Genomic DNA, 15,377 nt, shown 5'->3' on the forward strand with positions numbered 1-15,377 from the left:
ATACCAAGAACGAACATGTGAAGACCCTGGTGTGGCACACTGCTCTCACATGTTCATTCCTGCTTGTCACATATTCACCATCCTGGCGGCCTCGGGGTGGTACTGGAGCATCTCCTGCCACAACATTTCTCGGATCATATCTGTGCCAATGTTTTCATCTATGTCGAGATCGATGGGCACCTGCGCAGGAGGGTTTGCGCTGGGATCATACAGCGGGGACATGTAGGGGTGCTCCAGAGCCTGGGTGACACTGATCCTTTTGGAAGGGTCAAAGACAAGCATCTTCTGCAACAGGTCAATGGCAAGAGGGTGCGCTTGCGGGTACATGCTACTGAGGGGAATCCCTGGGGTGTATGGAAGGGATTTAATGTAGTTGCGCGCTTTCGGGTTGTCAATGAACGCGAGGTCAGCCTCGCTCATGGTGCCAAGAACATTGACTATGAGCTTAAGCTGATTAAGGCACTCGGTTCCTGGAAAGATCGGCTTGCGGCCAAGTAGCTCAGCAAAGATGCAGCCAACAGACCAGACATCTATGGAGGTGCCATAGTTGTCGCAGCAGAGCAGCAGCTCGGGAGCTCTGTACCAGCGGGTGACAACGTATTCAGTCATAAACTGACCTTTAGTGTTATTTGTGCGAGCCAGACCAAAGTCACAGATCTTCAGGTCACAGTTTGCATTGACCAGAAGGTTCCCAGGCTTCAGGTCTCTATGGAGTATCCCTGCTGAATGAAGGTACTTCAGTCCTCGGAGCAGCTACAGTCAAGAAAAAAAAGGTGTTATTGACAAATATGGGAGAAAAAGGATCAGAAGAATGTGAGAAAGTGACATGGTAACAAACAAGACTAATTCATAAGACAAGCATCTAAGAATCAGTCCAATACAAGATGCTCAAGTTCAATTTGTATATAGCTATCCTGAAATAATTCACAGAGGCTTAAGTTACAGGTTCATGCAAATACCATGTGCAGATCTGCTGTGTATTAGGTTGCTTTTAAGAAATGCACTTCCAAGGGGAGCAGCTATAGAAGCTCCTGCTAGAAATATTCAAACTGGCATGCGCTTCTTCCATAAATTAGCATATCATTCTTTGGCAACTCAACTAGTTGAAACTCAACAACTTTAGATAGATCATGCACTTAATGCAAATTAGTATGAACGATAAAAAGAACATTATCTTGCCATACACTTGAGGTGTGAACAGATTATTATGGTAGAATGGTGAGAACAAATGAAGGACTACATGGAATTCAAAGGTAAGAATGAAAAACAGAGCCGGCGCATACCTGAAAAAGGAAATACTGACAGTGGTCATTGGACAGCGGCTGAGACGACTTGACAATCTGATGCAGATCCGTGTCCATGAGCTCGGAGACCAAGTAGACATCCTTGAAGCTCCTCCTATGTATCGGCATCATTATATCCTTCAAGGCAATGACATTCTCATGGCGCAGGTGCCGAAGGAGCTTCAGCTCGCGCAGCGTCCTCAGCGCATCCACGCGGTTGTCAAAGACGTTGTTTATCTTCTTGATGGCGACCTTCTCGTTGGTCTCCTGGTTGATCGAGGAGCAAACTATCCCGTAGGCTCCTCTTCCGATGGGCTTGATCGGCACGTACTTGGTGTCGATCTCGAACATGGTCTGCCACATGGTGTAGTAGTGCTTCCCGTGGTTTCCCATGCCGTTCGGTGGATCCACCATCATCGCCATTTTCTACGGGGAAAAAGGAAACATAGAGTTAGCTGTCTATTAATTGAGAACAATGGAAGGATAATAACAAGGACGAAGCTTACTAGTTTAGGGTGCCAATATAATTTTGCCAAGTCTTATGAGCTTGACTTTTTAGCCCCGTGGTAGTAACAGTCTCTGTTTCCACCCCACACACAATTCATCATAACCATGGCGCGAGCGATGCGCTTAAGCCTTCATCCATTTTAATTTTGCCAAGTCTTATGAGCTTGACCTTTACCAGCAGCATGTATTTGCACCCCCGCACAATTTTTATCCTCAACCTAACACCAGTGCCTGTCTAACACTGTTTGTTTGACTGACCCAGTCCCAGTGGTGTGTTTTGAATCAGAGCCACCCTCTCTCCCCCCCACAACCCCAGCTAGCGCAGCACAATCCATGGCTGGGCGCTGCAATCCGCCGCCGAATCGGACCGAATCGGCCGCATTTCGACGCAACTCGTCCCGGCTGCCCCTGACACGAGCATCCTAGCGGCGGCCGGCACCGGAAGCGACCCAATTCGGCTCCGCTGCGCCTCACGAAAGCAGTACGAGGAAAGGAAAGTAAAGGAAAGAAAATGGGGGCGGGGAGAAGCTCCCCGTCCCGTGCGCGGGCGGATCGTCCACTCACCTCAGGACGCGGCGGCAGCAGCAGCGTCGGCGGCGGATCTGGAGAAGCAGAGCACGTCCGGGGGCGGGGGAGGCAGGGGATGGGGATGGGGAGCGCACGCGGAGACGGAGGCGGAGGCAAAGGCAGGGAGCGACCGAGCATGAGGCTCTGTGTCTATTTTTTATTTGGGGGAGGGGGGGGGGGGAGGGAGGGAGGAAGGAACGTACGTACGTACGCACGCACGCGCGTAGCTCCACGGACTTGGACTCGGGGGAGTGGTGGTGGGGCTGCGATGAGGAAGATGGCGATGGGTGCCGCTGGCGCTCAGGTACAGCGAAGGGGCGGGCAGCTAGCGAGATGGAACACGCGGCAGGCTGAGGAAGACGATGAGGAAGGCCCCCTGTGGCCGCCCCATATATACCCGCCGCCCCGCCCACATGGCCGGCCTCGGGACACATGGCCACTGCCGCTCCTCGGGACGAGGCGGCCCTGCTTCGTCACCATCCTTCCGGTCCGGGTAAGCCGCCCACCGGCTTTCCGGCGACGCCTCGCACGTGCGCGCCTGAGTAGCGTGCGGCGCTGGAGCGGCGACGGCTGGTGACCCGTCGGAGGCGCGTGGCCGGCGTCGGGCGGGGCCACGAGGGCTCGCTGGGCTCGGACGGTAGAGTGAAATGTGGGTCGTTTTTCCGATCCGTGCGGCGGTTGGGTTGCTTCTCCGGCGCGCGCGTCTTTCCTCCCGCGTTGACCCGGCAAGCGCGTACGGTACGGAGGAGGAGTGACGCCGAGGCTACCATGGCGGCAGGGTTTCGCCGCGTGATGCGGGTTCGGCGAGTTTATCGCCCGAGGTATTTGGGGGGCGTATCCATGATGATCACTCAGTGGTTACGCCTACGCATTCGGCTGCCCGATTATATATACTTTATTCTTTGATCATCTTGGGTTATCCTCCAACTTCGGGTCACCGCGAGCGGTTACGCCTTGCGAGGTCAGCTGCCTAATTCTGTTTGAACAACATTTTGAGTCCTAACATTTTGAATAACGTTTTTTAGCCTTTGGGTTTCGTGCTTACATAAACTTTCCATATATGGTCTATTCATATCGAATATCACGTCAATACAAAGAAACCCGAAGTGATCCATTTTCGTAGACCACCTAGCGATGACTACAAACAATTGAGCAAGCCGAATGTGTGCTAGTGTCATCGCCCCTCCCTCGTAGGAGTCGGACAAGCCTTATTGTGGTAGACAGTAAAAAAAATCGTGCTATGACCCAGAGGACCAGCGTACCAGACAAAAACCGTCGCCGATGACAAGAAGCGTAGATGGAAGGGATCCTACCTATAGACACATGAATGCAGACGAACAAAGAACGAGTCCAAACAGATCCACCAAAGACAAACACCGACCTAATACCGCAACATCTATAGAAGACACACCTTGCCACGCCATCTGACAATGTGAGACACATAGTTGGGATGGAGGCTAGGCGAGGAGAACCTTATTTCATCTTCAGGGAGCTGGCGCCGCCCTAAACAAACAAAAATACCTAAAAACGAAGCACTAGTTCTCCCGTTGGCAATTGGTCGGGATCTAACATGCCTCGATGTCCCTAAGGCGACATGAGATGAGACAGATTGGCGATGATGCTAGCGGCGGGTGGAGAAACCATAGCCGCCTAGGGGTCGCTCATGGGAGGAGAAAAAAAAATTTGTAGCATGCCTTCTTAACTCTTTTTAGATGTACAGATTAACTAGGCAACAGCAAATACTCTGATTCTTTGCAATGGGGAGGGGGGAGGGGGTCAATGTGCATGTATGTACCCTTTTTTCTATGGCATGAGACTATCCTAAAACTCCAAAATTATAGGGTTACAATAGAGAGGCAAAAGATCAATACATGGGGGGTGGGAGTATTTGGTGAAGTCATACAGCGATGGTACACTTAATACAACTATAGTTTGCAAAATGATTTGCCACACCATTTTGTTCTTGACGAAGTTTCTACGGAATAAACTCTCTATGGACCATCAATGCCTTGATCCAGAGATAAAATCCATCACCTGATAGTAACACATCAAGAGCCTCCAGAGAATATGATTGGACAATGATTGGAAGATTAGTACTATGTTGGGCAGCGAGTGCCATCCCCCTGCATGATCCTTGTAGCTCCACTTCCAAGGCATCATTACAACTGAAAACCAGAGAGTATAACGAAGCTGTCGTGCTTCCTCAAAATCATGCCCTCCGCTGTCGTACAATCCGCAGACCCATTAACGAAATTTCTACGTGGTCCACCGGCGTTGACGGCCACCTAGCAGCTGGCGTCAGTGTTTTCTTTGCCGGGATTAACCGCATCTTCCACTTCAACAACTCGTCCGTGTTATACCTTCGTGAATTACTAATGGACTTGAAGTAACTATCTAAGAACTCAACAATAACTTTGTGCCGTTTTTTGGCTCTATCTGAACTTTTTTTGCACATGTTTTTGTTAACAAGTGTGCTTGCCAATTTTCATGCGAGACAGAATGGCGGTGCTTCGTAGGTGAAAAACCAAAAATAAGTGTAACATTTGAAGGTAACATTTGTCGTTCATTTTTTTTACACAGATCAAAATACTTAAGTTTTTCTCCTAAAAGTTTGCAAGTAGCATTTTGGTGTACAATAGGCACATCTATTTTTTTTAAAAAAATTGACATTTGCAAAAAGCATTTTTGGTGGGCTGGAGCATATGCTTCGAAGGGCCAAATTGAATTCCCGGTGCTGGGTATCTCTTTATCATGCTGCCAAATACGCCAAATAAGCGTAATCAGCATGTCATGAGTGGTATCTGAACAGCCCAACAAAACATTCAATATCCGTTGCTTTCCATTTCCTATTAAAAGATCATTAGGAGGTAATGGCCAAAACGACTTACGTGGTACTCACGCATTATTGAGGACTAGACTCGATGCGTAATCAAGATTAAAAATCCTAGTACTCATACCTAAAAGGTCGTATGCATCTCTAATTGTTGCAGAGGCCGGAGACGCTCGCTCCTGACCCCCGTCTCACCCTCGCTCGGGCGACACGGGTGGTACTCCAACCCTAGCCGCTGCCTGGGCCGACCCCCTTCCTCCCTTTCTCCCGCCGCCGGCCTGTGCCCGGTGGACGACGAGGGTGGCGGGGGTTCTCCTCCCTCCCGGGACTCAGGGGCGGTGCGCCCCCCCCCTCCTATGCGCGTGGAGGCACGGCCGATCTAGCGAAACGGCTGCGGCCGATCTAGCGAAGCGGCGGCGATGGCCGCGGAGGCCACTCCTGCCTCGCGGCGGGCGGTCTATGCTGCGGCGACGCATCATCCGGCCTTGGATCGGCTGCGACATCGAGGGCCTGGTGGACTGCTTGGCCGCACCTCCGGTCAGATCTAATCTGGCCAGTGGAGCCGGCGGTGGTGGTCATCTTCTCTGTCGGAGGTGGCCGGCCAGAGGTTGGGTGGTCGGATCTCGAGATTCATCATTTAGTCCTGGCTGTGAGTTGGGGAGACAGAGTTGCCGGTGAAAACCGAGCCGACGGCAGGCGATGGCGGCGTTTTGTGTCGTTACCTTGATGAAGACATCGTCGTGTAACTAGTGTCGACCCACTCGTGTTGCTCCGGGGAAAACCCCAGGATCTGGTTTTCCAGATCAGACGATGGCGGCACTGCGGGTGTCGTTTCTCTCTTGGGAGTATTGTTTGTGGAGCAGCGCTGGAAGTCGGAGGTAGGAGGTGGAGCGGCTTCGTCTTGCACGGAGATTCGGTGGAGATATCAAGTCATGCCTGGTCGACAGGTGCTACGCTTTGTCATGCCTGATCGGCAGGTGCTACACACGACAGATCTTCCAGAGACTTCAAGCTGTGTCGGCTGGTGGTACTTGGCGGCATGGTGCTAAGGTGTACCGGCGGCGACCGCGACGTGCTCAGCAGTTCGCGCGCAGGGAGGTGGTGGCGTTGGGCGCTGTGGTGGCTCGACGACAGCTAGACAGGGCAAGGATGATGCATCAGTACAGCTCTGAAGTTGGAGGGGTAGCAGTTGGCGACGGCGTCCTCCGAGAGCGTGCCGGGCCCCATACTCGGCAAGTGGCTTGGTTGGGGCCTCAAATCTTAGATGTTAGGCTTGACTGCGAGGTCTGTGGTATTAGGCCCGGACTGTCATCATCCCTTCATGAATTGGATATGAGCAGCGACAGATATTGCCTAGACGGTAGATTCAGACTTACTGTTGTATTTTCTTGTAAAGTTTTGTGTGAATAATTAATAAAGTGGATGTATGCATCGCCCAGATGCAGAGACGGGGTCTTTCTTATTTTTTAAAAAGACTTATCTTTCCCCTTGAAGGTGGTTGTTGGTCGCTCCGCAGCAATAGAATCATCATGATCAGAGCTTGCAAGCATGCACACATCCTTAACGGTAAACATACTGTTCTTCTAGCTGCCAAGCAAAAAAAAAATATCGGCGTTGTCTTGCTGATGTATGTATTTTCTGAATACATCAATGGGCCAAAAAGAGCGTTAAGCGCCGAAAAAGCATAGCAGAGACCGAGCTTCACATAGCTCGTTATTTCTTTTCAGCGAAAATATTATTTCCACACATTGAAAAAATCTGAAAAAAAGTATATACATAGATGTTTATTTGTAGTATACATGTATAAAATTTCATGAACATATATGTTAACATGTAATGTACAAAAAAAGATAAATACACATATTAAAATGGGCTTTATCTTTGTCGTTTTTGGGCCAGATATTTATCTTTTTTGGGTAGCATGCAAATAATCAAATTACCTGATGGAACTTTTTTATAACTTGACGAACAGTCATATGTATTTGTATAAAAAGATTTGATATTTTTTGAAACTTTTAAGTATATTCTGATTTTATTTTGATAAAACTGGCTCCATGGAGCCTGGCCTCTGCGACGCCTCACTCGTTAAGCGCAGGGTATAACAAGCATCATGCTCATCCAAGAAATCAGCCACCTAATTAAAATGACAATTGTGCTTCAGCGTAGCATAATAGCCCTGAATGATAGTCCACACGGGATCCAAGGGCCTCGCCAAGTTTTGAATAGTCCGTGAGCAACCCTCCAAATGATCCTTCTCTTACAAGCTCTAGACCAATTCAATACTCTTCCAGACAGTCCACGAGTTACCAGAAAAACAATGTCCAAAGGATTGCCACTTGGGTAATACTTTGCTCGAAGAAGGCGAGCACACAAGATGCCTAGTGCATCTAGCAAATGCTAGGCTTGCTGAACGAGCAAAGCTTGGTTGAAGGCCCGCATGTTGCGAAATCCCACACCCCCTTTAGATTTAGGAAGTCTCATCTTATCCCAACTCAACCAAGCCATCTTGTGTTTCCTTTCTCCACTCTACACCGGCATTGCCACATTAATCGTGACAGATCATCACACATCAATGCAGGCAAATGAAACACGCTCATCACACAGGTAGGAATGGCTTGGGCAACCAATTTAATCAACAACTATTTACTTCCGGAAGACATATACTGTTCACTCTAGTCCATTAATCTCTTGCTCAAAACCGCATGCATCATTTCAAATCTTCCGTTATACATTCTCAAATCTGGAAAACCAGTTCAGAACATTCCATAGAAAATAGCTTCAGAACGCCATTAGAGTCAACTCACAACAATGGAGGACTTGGGCCGATTGCTTTAATACAGTCGGCTTGGCGCAGATACCACAAAAGGAAGGAAACCGGTGCCGTCGAATGAAGCTGGACTACTCGAGGAGGAGATGCTACGAGCAGCCATCGTAGAATGCTACGAACCTTACTTAATGGAGGATTTGACAGGCTTTAATTGGACATTAGTGAGGGGTGGGTGTCGTCGTTCTAAGACTGACAGTAGAATAGAGGGGTAGGAATGTAGAGGCAAGATCCTAGCTATGGAGGAGTTGTACGCATGAGTTTTACGAGTTCAGGCCCTTCTCGGAGGAAGTAACAACCCTACGTCTCGGAGCCCGGAGGCGGTCGACTGAATATATGCGTGTGAATTACAGAAGGTGCGAACCCCTGTCCCAGAGGAGGGGGGTTGCTTATATAGAGTGCGCCAGGACCCCAGCTCCCCTCCGTTACACAGGGTTCAATGCCCATAAAGGAGGAGTGTTACTGGTAACGTCTGAAGTAAAGTGTTGTAAATGCTCATAAAGCTATGGTTTAAACCCTGACCGTTGCAGAGTGGAAGGTTTCTTATCTTATGGTGGTCGAGTGTCTTCAAGGTGGTCGAGTGAGCACATCTTCATGGTCGAGTGGATGATGATTTCTCTTTGACTGCTTCTGATTCTTTGTAGATATGTTCTTGGGGAGGGTATGTTGGACAGATCCATGACCCTACCCTAGGTACATAGCTTCATCATTAGCCCCCGAATGGATCAGGGTTTGAGTGAGGAAGGAGTTGGGGACACTTCCGACCCATTCTTTGTGCCATGAGTATATCTTGTTCTGGAACAGTGAGTTGAGGGAACGCCGTCGACTCCTTTCGCAGTCACCTTGGTCCATTCTTGGTTTTTGTCGAGTGAATTTTCGCGGTAGAATTCCAAATGATAATGTAGAGGAAGTTTGTCTTCAGTCTGGCAAGTTGCTCTGCTCTCTGCGGATTTCGCGGGATTCGAATTTTGGGAAGTGCGCCAGATGGGCGGAACCGTGGTTATCTGGACGGATTAGGCAAGTCTCCTCGATCCCCGCGCCACCTTTTTCGCCACGTACTGCGCGCGCGACTGTTGCGGGACTTGTTTAGATCGTCTGGGTTCATCAGTCAGTCACTCGGGGGACGACCTTATAAAAGGCACCGGACCAGGCCCCTGCCCCGTGCGCTCCCATTCTCTCTTCTTCTTCCCCCGATCTCTCTGCCACGCTCGCTTCCGCTCTCGTCGCCGGACCCTCGCTCGAACTCGACCCGTCGCCATGGGGAAAGAGAAGACGGTGGCGCTGGAACACGCGAAGAAGGCGACCGCGAAGGCGAAGGGCAAGCGGACCAGCCGGGGCGGATCCTCGTCGAGATCCGGCCTGCCGCCGGGCTGGATCCTCGTCGAGATCCGGCCTGCCGCCGGGCTGGATCCAGGGCGACTGGATCCGCTCGACAATCACCCATGACGACCTCGACGACCTGGTGGAAGGGGGACTGATCCCCCACAAGTCGGCACGGCTCCCGGGGAACGAGACCGAGCCGCAGCCAAGGGAGGGTGAGTGTGTTCTCCTCGCCACCCACGTAGATCGCGGATTCTCACTGCCTCCCCATCCTTTTTTCCGAGGTTTTTTGAACTTCTTTGGGGCTCAGCTCCACCATTTCACTCCATACATCATAGTCTATCTGACTGCTTTCGTGTCGATGTGTGAAAATTTCTTGGGCTGTCGACCGCACTGGGGTCTTTTCAAACACATCTTCACCTGCCGCTCCCAGTCGGTCAAAAAGGCCAATCCAAGTGACGAGAGGACACAAGTGATCCAGATGTGCGGGGGTCTAGGGATCCAGATGAGGAGCAAGAGTACCTTCCCAGCCATGATCCTTCCCGACTCGGTCCGGGGATGGTAGTCGACTTGGTTCTACTGCAAGGATCAGCCGACCCCGGGTCAGTCGACCGGACTTCCTCCCTTTTCTTTGGCTCGAGTGGAGAAGCCCACCCCCCGGAAGGTGGTTCCAGAAGAGAAGGCATAGGTCAAGGTGCTGGTCGAGCGGGTCGTCCAACTCGTCCGCGACGGGGTGACCGGGATGGACCTGCTGGAGGTCTTTCTCGGCCGACGCATCCAACCGCTTCAGGCACGCGATCATCCGATGTGGATGTACTTTAGGCTCGAGGATTCCACTCGGATCCACCCGGAGGACGTCAGTGAGGACACCTTGGAGAAGTGGCTGATGGGGATCACCAGCAACAAAGACAACCCTCGGGGGTCTAGGAGGGTGATTCCATTCGACCACTCACATCAGCCGGAGCAGGTATGATTCTATTTTATCAAGTATCTTTCCGATTCACTGTGCGACATCTTGTTGATGGTCGACTGAATTTCTTTTGATCATTGTCTTTTCAGGCCCTCATCGACATGTACTCAATGCCAAACGGAGTGCAGGAGCAAGACGTCGAGGAAAAAGCGAGCGCGGGCGAGAGCGGCGAGGGGCACTCGGATGCCGAGGAGGACGAGGAGAGCGACGAATCAACTGATGACGAAGAAGTCGACTCGCCTCCTCGTAGGGAGAGGAGATCCAAACACGCTCATGACCCGGCGAGCCGATTGGACAGTCTTCGAAGCGTCCCAGGACGTCTTCCCCAACGCCGACTAAGAAGGCCCCAAAGTAGTCCAAAGTTGTGCCGCCTCCAGCGCCGAAAGCACCGAAAGCCACCTCCTCCAAACTGCCAAAGGCTTTGCCCAGGATCAAAGTGACCGTCCCTACTATCTCCGGGTAATCATCTGACTTGTCCTTTTCATCGACTCGATTAACCGGACGTAACCGATTGAATGCGGGTCTTTGCAGTGCTGCTACGTCAGGAACCTCTTCTCTCCAGTACCGGGACAAGGAGATGGAAGATGCGGTAACCTCCAACCCAGGTATAAACTCTTGTGATTTTGTTGTTGATTCCTTGGTCGATTGCGTTCTAGTGGTTCACTTGGGGTCGAATGATCCGCCTTGCAGCTCCACCCAACGTCATCGATCTTCCAGATGACGATGAAGATGTGGCTCTTAAGCCTAGGAAGAGCAAGAAGGTAGCAGCTGGCAGGATGTCTCGGCAAGAACCAACTACGACACCTCCCATCCGTCAACCTAAAGACGCGGGCAGGGCCTCTGTGACCTTCGCTGCACCCTTGTCGAGTGAGCACCCCGCACCGTCGACTGCACCTGTGATTCCTTCAGTCGTCCAACTCCACGCCACGGAGCTCCAAGCCGCCGCACCTGGGTCGTCTGCTCACTTTTTCACCAGCTATCCCGTCCCGGACAACCAGTCGGAAGCGGCTGCGGAAGCCATCCGACAGGCTGACATGATGATGGAGCGGGTGAAGACGGTGCATGAGAACAGCTAGGCTGCCTACGACGCCAGTGCTGCTCTTCGGGCCAATGTCCAGGTGAGTAGACTTTCCGACGCTTTTGCTCTATGAGGATATGTTACCCGAAAAATCTTCTTCTACACAATCTCCTGTTGTTTGCGTCAAATTAGGGCACCCACTGGGTGTTTTCTTGTTTTTGGTAGTTTCGTTCTTCCACTCGGTCTGGGCGAGTGGGATCTGAACCGGTGGGGGCACGCTAAGTGCACCCACTGGGTGTAGTCCCCGAGACCGCGGCCGACTGCTGGCAGTCGACTGGGGTCTGAGTTCTACTTTCCTTTCTTTTTCATTTCTTACACTCGACTCAGGCGGACCGGTCGAGTAGGATCCGAACCGATGGGGGCACGCCAAGTGCACCCACTGGGTGTAGTCCCCGAGACCGCAGTCGACTGCTAGCAGTCGACTATGGTCTGAACAGCTTTTTTTTGGTCCGGGCGGACCGGTCGAGTTGGGTCTTAGTCAGCGAGGGCACGCCAAGTGCACCCGCTGGGTGTAGCCCCTGAGACCGCAGTCGACTGTGTGCAGTCGGCTGGGGTCTAAGCGAACTTCTTTAGGTTTTATTCACTTGGAAGTAAACAACCTTTGATCTTATCGACTGATCCGTCTTTTGCCTTCTGCAGAAGTCCTATACTCTTATTTCAAGTTTGTTGAACTTGAGGAGAAGCAGAGGCAACTCAACCTCGACTTGGAATTGGCCCAGCAGAATCTGAAGAAAGCTCAAGGTGAAGCCGCTGGTATGGAAGGTAACTGACTGTCGACTGACTTTCAATATATTTCTTTGATCTCTTCTTTGATTCGATTTCTTCTTTTGCAGAGAAAATGAAGTTGGATCTGGAGAAGAAGGACTCGGACCTCGCCGCCGTGCAAAAAGCAGCCCAAGATAAAACTGCTTTTGCAGACCAGAAGCTTGCTTCAATCGGAACGCTGGAAGGGGAGGTGAACAAACTGAAATCTTGTCTTAATGAAGATAACCGCGAAGTGACCAGTCTGAAGAAGGATAAGGTTGTCCTGAATGAAAAGTTGGAGTCTGCGATCCGCAAGAGGAATGACACGGAAGCTTATCTAAGGACTCTTGCCAAGAAACTCTATCTCACGCTGGAAGGTATTTCTTTTAAACTGACTGTGTTGATGCTTGTGATCAGATCTTTCTCGGTTGATTCACTAATTTTTTGGCTGCAGAATTCTGCCAAGACTTCGACGAGGAAACTGGAAGGGTCGAGACGGGTCTGGACCCTATCGCTTCTCTGGTCTGCGACGAAACTGCAATGAACGTGCTCTGACTGGAGTCCCGTATCGCCAGCGCCACAAGCTACCTCGTGCGCCTGAAGGAGGTAGTCTCCTGAATCGACTCATCGCTTTGGCCAAGGGCGACGCTTCAAAATGACCTGGAATCCTTGATGATTTGACTGGGCGAGATCCCTGACCGAGTGCAAGAATGGAATAAATCCTCCGCACGGTGTGGTGCTGACGTGGCACTGTCCTTGGTGCGAGTCCATTGCAAGGAGGCTCGTGAAGACAAGCTGGCTGCGATCAAAGTCGCTAACACCAAAAAGCATGACTTCCAGTCCTTCATGGAGACTTTCATTGCTGCCGCCACTCGGATCGCTGATGGGATCGACCTGGACTCGTTCGTGGAGCCTCCCAGCCCTCCTCTGGACGAGTGAACAAACTTATGAAAATTGAATCTGCTTTAAATTTGCCTCGGAATGCCGAGTGATTGCTGTAACCGTTGAACTCCTTCGGGCTTGATGCTCGAGTACTTTTGATTTGCTGCTTGGAACTTTTAGGATTTATCCGAATTTGGTTTATCTCTGAATGTGCTTGCGTTTGCCTTCGAATGGACTTTGCTCACTGCTCGGAATAGTCTTTGCGCTGGAGATACAGCTCTGAGGTGGTGGCTCCAGTCGACCTGTGCTTCGTCATCCTTGCGGATAGGGATGGAGCGGGCGTTGTACTTGTGCCGTAGCTCCGAAGGAGTAGATTGCAGTCGACCTGCACCTCGTCGTCCTTGCGGATAGGGATGGAGCGTACGTTGTACTTGTTGGGGAACGTAGTAATTTCAAAAAATTTCCTACGCACATGCAAGATCATGGTGATGCATAGCAACGAGAGGGGAGAGTGTTGTCTACGTACCCTCGTAGACCGTTCGCGGAAGCGTTATATCAACGCGGTTAATGTATTCGTACGTCTTCACGTCCGACCGATCCAAGTACCGAAAGCACAACACCTCCGAGTTCTGCACACGTTCGGCTCGGTGACGTCCTCGCCTTCTCGATCCAGCAAGAGGGGCAAAGTAGTAGATGAGTTCCGGCAGCATGACGGCGTGGTGACGGTGTTGGTGAAGAACAATCTCCGCAGGGCTTCGCCTAAGCACTACGAAAACTATGACGGAGGATAAACTAGAGGGGACGGGGTTGTCGGCACACGTCTTGGTGTTTCTTGATGTGTCTTTGGTGCTAGCCCTACCCCTCTATTTATATGTTGAGCCCTGGGGTCGAAACTTGGAGTAAAAGCCTCCTCAAAGTTGGTTTCACCCAAAAGGCAAGAGTCCTTCTCGGACTCCAGGGCTAGACGCCAGGGTTCCTGGCGTCTACCCCCTAGACGCCAGGGTTCCTGGCATCTAGCCTCTGGTCTCCGCAAAACTTCCTTTTGCACTTTCCAAAAGCCTCGTGGGCTTTCCTCTTTGGCCCAGATAAAGTGTTCTCGTGCCCAAACATTTCGGGAAACATCCGGAACCCCTTCCGGAGATCAAACACTACTATCCCATATATCAAACTTTATCTCCGGACCATTCCGGAGTTCCTCGTCATGTCCGTGATCTCATCCTGGACTCCGAACAACATTCGGTCATCAACATACATAACTCATATAGTACTATATCGTCAACGAACGTTAAGCGTGCGGACCCTACGGGTTCGAGAACTATGTAGACATGACCGAGACACCTCTCTGGTCAATAACCAATAGCAGGACCTGGATGCCCATATTGGCTCCTACATATTCTATGAAGATCTTTATCGGTCAGACCGCATAACAACATACGTTGTTCCCTTTGTCATCGGTATGTTACTTGCCCGAGATTCGATCGTCGGTGTCTCAATACCTAGTTCAATCTCGTTACCGGAAAGTCTCTTTACTCATTCCGTAATACATCATCCCGCAACTAACTCATTAGTTGCAATGCTTGCAAGGCTTATAGTGATGTGCATTACCGAGTGGGCCCAGAGATACCTCTCCGACAATCGGAGTGACAAATCCTAATCTCGAAATACGCCAACCCAACAAGTACCTTTGGAGACACCTGTAGAGAACCTTTATAATCACCCAGTTACGTTGTGACGTTTGGTGGCACACAAAGTGTTCCTCCGGTAAACGGGAGTTGCATAATCTCATAGTCATAGGAACATGTATAAGTCATGCAGAAAGCAATAGCAACAAACTAAACGATCAAGTGCTAAGCTAACGGAATGGGTCAAGTCAATCACATCATTCTCCTAATGATGTGATCCCATTAATCAAATGACAACTCATGTATATGGTTAGGAAACTTAACCATCTTTGATCAATGAGCTAGTCAAGTAGAGGCATACTAGTGACACTCTGTTTGTCTATGTATTCACACATGTATTATGTTTCCGGTTAATACAATTCTAGCATGAATAATAAACATTTATCATGAAATAAAGAAATAAATAATAACTTTATTATTGCCTCTAGGGCATATTTCCTTCAGTCTCCCATTTGCACTAGAGTCAATAATCTAGATTACACAGTAATGATTCTAACACCCATGGAGCCTTGGTGCTGGTCATGTTTTGCTCATGGAAGAGGCTTAGTCAACGTGTCTGCAACATTCAGATCCGTATGTATCTTGCAAATTTCTATGTCTCCCACCTGGACTAAATCCTGGATGGAATTGAAGCGTCTTTTGATGTGCTTGGTTCTCTTGTGAAATCTGGATTCCTTTGCCAAGGCAATT

At 50.3% G+C, this 15,377-nt stretch overlaps 1 protein-coding gene across 2 annotated transcripts; it reads right to left on the bottom strand.

Moving 5' to 3' along the window:
* On the bottom strand, positions 1-2,522 carry LOC125520558 (mitogen-activated protein kinase 4; the record flags this gene model as incomplete). 2 transcript variants are annotated; one of them, XM_048685511.1, is given in 3 exon segments in its annotated part: positions 1-753; positions 1,284-1,709; positions 2,355-2,522. In XM_048685511.1, coding segments are annotated over 3 exon segments (1,254 nt in total). In that variant the 5' UTR covers positions 2,496-2,522.
* Between the last annotated feature and the right edge of the window lie 12,855 nt (positions 2,523-15,377).

This window comes from Triticum urartu, chromosome 7 (genome assembly GCF_003073215.2).
Source record: "Triticum urartu cultivar G1812 chromosome 7, Tu2.1, whole genome shotgun sequence".
Lineage (NCBI taxonomy): Eukaryota > Viridiplantae > Streptophyta > Magnoliopsida > Poales > Poaceae > Triticum > Triticum urartu.